We start from the raw sequence: 2,963 nt of genomic DNA on the forward strand, positions 1-2,963 counted from the left end.
GGTTTAGGCAGTCGCTTGCAGTTATTGGTAGAGAATCAAGGACGCATCAATTATGAGACGCTAAATGATACAAAAGGTATTTTGGGCGCGATAACAGTGGAGCATTTGAATGGCGAAAAGCAGGAGCTCAAAGATTGGGTGACAACATCTTTCCCATTGGAGAGTGAACAAATTACAACATTAGTAAATGCATACAAGCACCAAATGATAACCGAATTAGCGTCAAAGAGCAATGTTCTACGTAATGGACCCGTGGTATATTACGGCGAATTCGAAGTGGAAAAACTGGGCGACACTTATTTAAACCCCCTTGGTTGGGGCAAAGGCGTGGCTTATATCAACGGTTTTAATTTGGGACGCTATTGGCCATTAGTCGGCCCTCAGTTGACGCTATATCTGCCTAAGGATTTACTGCGAATCGGAGGAAATACATTGGTTCTTTTGGAATACCAGAAAGCTAATTTAAATAGGGAGAGTGGAGAATATCAAGTGACGCTGGACGATAGGCCGCAATTGGACGGCTGAGAGTTTTGGAGGTGTAAAAAGTGATTCGATGTTATTTCAATCGTTGTTGAACATTCAAATCCTTTGTCTGTTTAGAAATTTATATTTCATTAAAGTAACAAATAAAAAGCTTTAATATTTATTCGTGGTCAATTTGTTTGAAATGGTAAACAAAGGCAGCATTTGTTTATACCAATCGAAAACATAAAGTCTATAGAATCTGTTAAACAGATGAGTGAAAATTACTAATATTACCTACCTACCTGTTCATACCTACCAACGCAATAGGTAGGCCAGGAAAAAACTATACAACCCAACGTGTTTACATTCTATAAGCTTAATACTTTCGATTGGTATATAATTTTTTCATTAAGCAAATGAGTACAAAATTAAAAAATAATAATAATTTTTGAATATATAATTAAAAACATCCTGGCCAGGATTTTTTCAGGCAACCCACTCGCAAAATATTTATTAACACGTTAAATTTCACAGAAAAAAGATTTTTTTAAACAGATGGGTGAATGATCTTAGACTATTAAGCCTGTTCCTGTATTTATTTTTAATGAGATATCTCTGAAAATTTTTTTTCGGCAGCAGCACTACTGTGCGGTTGAATAGCTAACGTCAGCATATACTCTCTAAACATGCAACACATTTTTCTGGTTCCTGCTTTGATAAATAAAAAGTGATTCCGCAAGGAATGTTAAAGACTTCTGTTACACCTTGCTATACAAAACCTTGGTGGTTGCCACAGAAGTTATTGATCAAAAATTTAAGAAGTTACGATATTATTTTGTAATATATTCTTAATGTGAATGGAAAAAAGATAAAAAAAGAAACGGAGCATATATATATAGCATTTTCAGTTTAAATGAAACCATTTTCAAATTAAGCGAAACCTTTTTCAAATAAAATGAAACTTTTTTAATTTTAACCGAAACCTTTTTCAAATTAAATGAAACCTTTTTCAGATTCAGTGAAACTTTATTCAAATTAAATGAGACCTTTTTCAGATTCAATGAAACTTTATTCAAATTAAATTCAACTTTTTTCAAATTAAATGAAACTTTATTCAAATGAAATGAAACTGTTACGTGTTGCTCTCCCGTCAAGGCATGTTGAATACAGTGTTGCCGTTTCGGCCCAATTGGACCAAAATTGGTAGTTTCATTTCTTAAAATAAGGCTTTGGTAGGTTGGTTGGTTTGTTGTGATTTTCGAGGGGTTTTGGTAACTAGGCAAATCATATAATTTATTCATTTTATAAAACTTCAAATATCTCTGTTTTCGGGAGTACATGTAAAGGATGATGTGAAAAGGAAAAGAGAAATGGGACATGTCAAAATTATTCTTGAACCGAAGTTGAATGTTGCCGTGATTAGACTGTGCTCTAATCCATAGAGTTTGTTTAAGTTAGAAGAAAATAATTAGACAATTGTTATGCAAATGCCAAATTTTACATTTCGCTAAAGCGAGTGAGTGAGAAGGGAGAGTATTTGTACTTTATTTCCCTCTTCTTCCTTAAGAAAATAATACTTGACAGCTTCGAATTCGTGTAGCAACAGGAAAAATATGTAATTATCAACGCTTGACTTTGAGTTCGCGCTTTTTTTTCATTTTACCCAAAAAGAGTTGCGCATGAAGACAAATTATGGACAAGTAAATTTTATTTGATTTTGTTATAATAAAGTGTTGAACCTACTTACATATGTTACAACATTTAAATCACATTTTCAATGAAAGTCACATTTTAGTAGGCTGAGAGCTATTTTGTACCAATTGTGGTAGGAAAAAAATTTTGAGTGGCAACATACATACATATATACATTTTCTTCATATGCATAGCGGTTGAGAAACCAGTTTTGATATTTTAAAGACAAAATCGCAATTCACGCAGCTTTTTGGTGGCCCAAATTACAGAAGAGTAAACAACAGACTTCTACGTATGTAATGCTGTGCGTTGGTTAACAGCTTACACGCGAAGCTCATTTATATAACAGATTCCTTATGTGACAACTCTCAAGCAATGCCAAGTATGCATAACAGAGCCTTTAGTGTTAGCCAGACATGGTGCAAACGGCTCTTAATAGGTTAAGTTGATTTCCTGTTCCTTAATTTAAAAATGTTTAATACTTAATTTGAATNTAATACTTAATTTGAATGAAGTTTCATTTAATTTGAAAAAAGTTTAATTTGGTTTGAATAAAGTTTCAATGAATCTGAAAAAAGTCTCTTTTAATTTGAATAAAGTTTCATTGAATCCGAAAAAGGTTTCATTTAATTTGAAAAAGGTTTCGCTTCATCTGAAAAAGGTTTCAATTAATTTGAAAAAGGTTTCGCTTAATCTGAAAAAGGTTTCATTTAATTTGAAAAAAGTTTCATTTAAACTGAAAATGCTATATATATATATACATATGGGACAAGCGGAGTAGGGAGTAGATTTTAAATTAAAAAAAA

The 2,963-nt window shown here is 32.4% G+C and overlaps 1 protein-coding gene across 1 annotated transcript in view; it reads left to right on the top strand.

The window, feature by feature from the left end:
• Gal (beta galactosidase) overlaps positions 1-669 on the top strand; it is a 47,810-nt gene extending 47,141 nt beyond the window's left edge. The window contains exon 7 of the mRNA XM_017635005.1: positions 4-669. Within this exon, the coding sequence (XP_017490494.1) occupies positions 4-525 (522 nt within the window). The 3' untranslated portion in view covers positions 526-669. The remainder of the gene's footprint in view (positions 1-3) is intronic.
• Positions 670-2,963: the final 2,294 nt, after the last annotated feature.

Source organism: Rhagoletis zephyria, unplaced genomic scaffold (genome assembly GCF_001687245.7).
Source record: "Rhagoletis zephyria isolate East Lansing unplaced genomic scaffold, Rhagoletis_zephyria_1.1 Rzeph_scaffold_00119, whole genome shotgun sequence".
Classification (NCBI taxonomy): Eukaryota; Metazoa; Arthropoda; class Insecta; order Diptera; family Tephritidae; genus Rhagoletis; species Rhagoletis zephyria.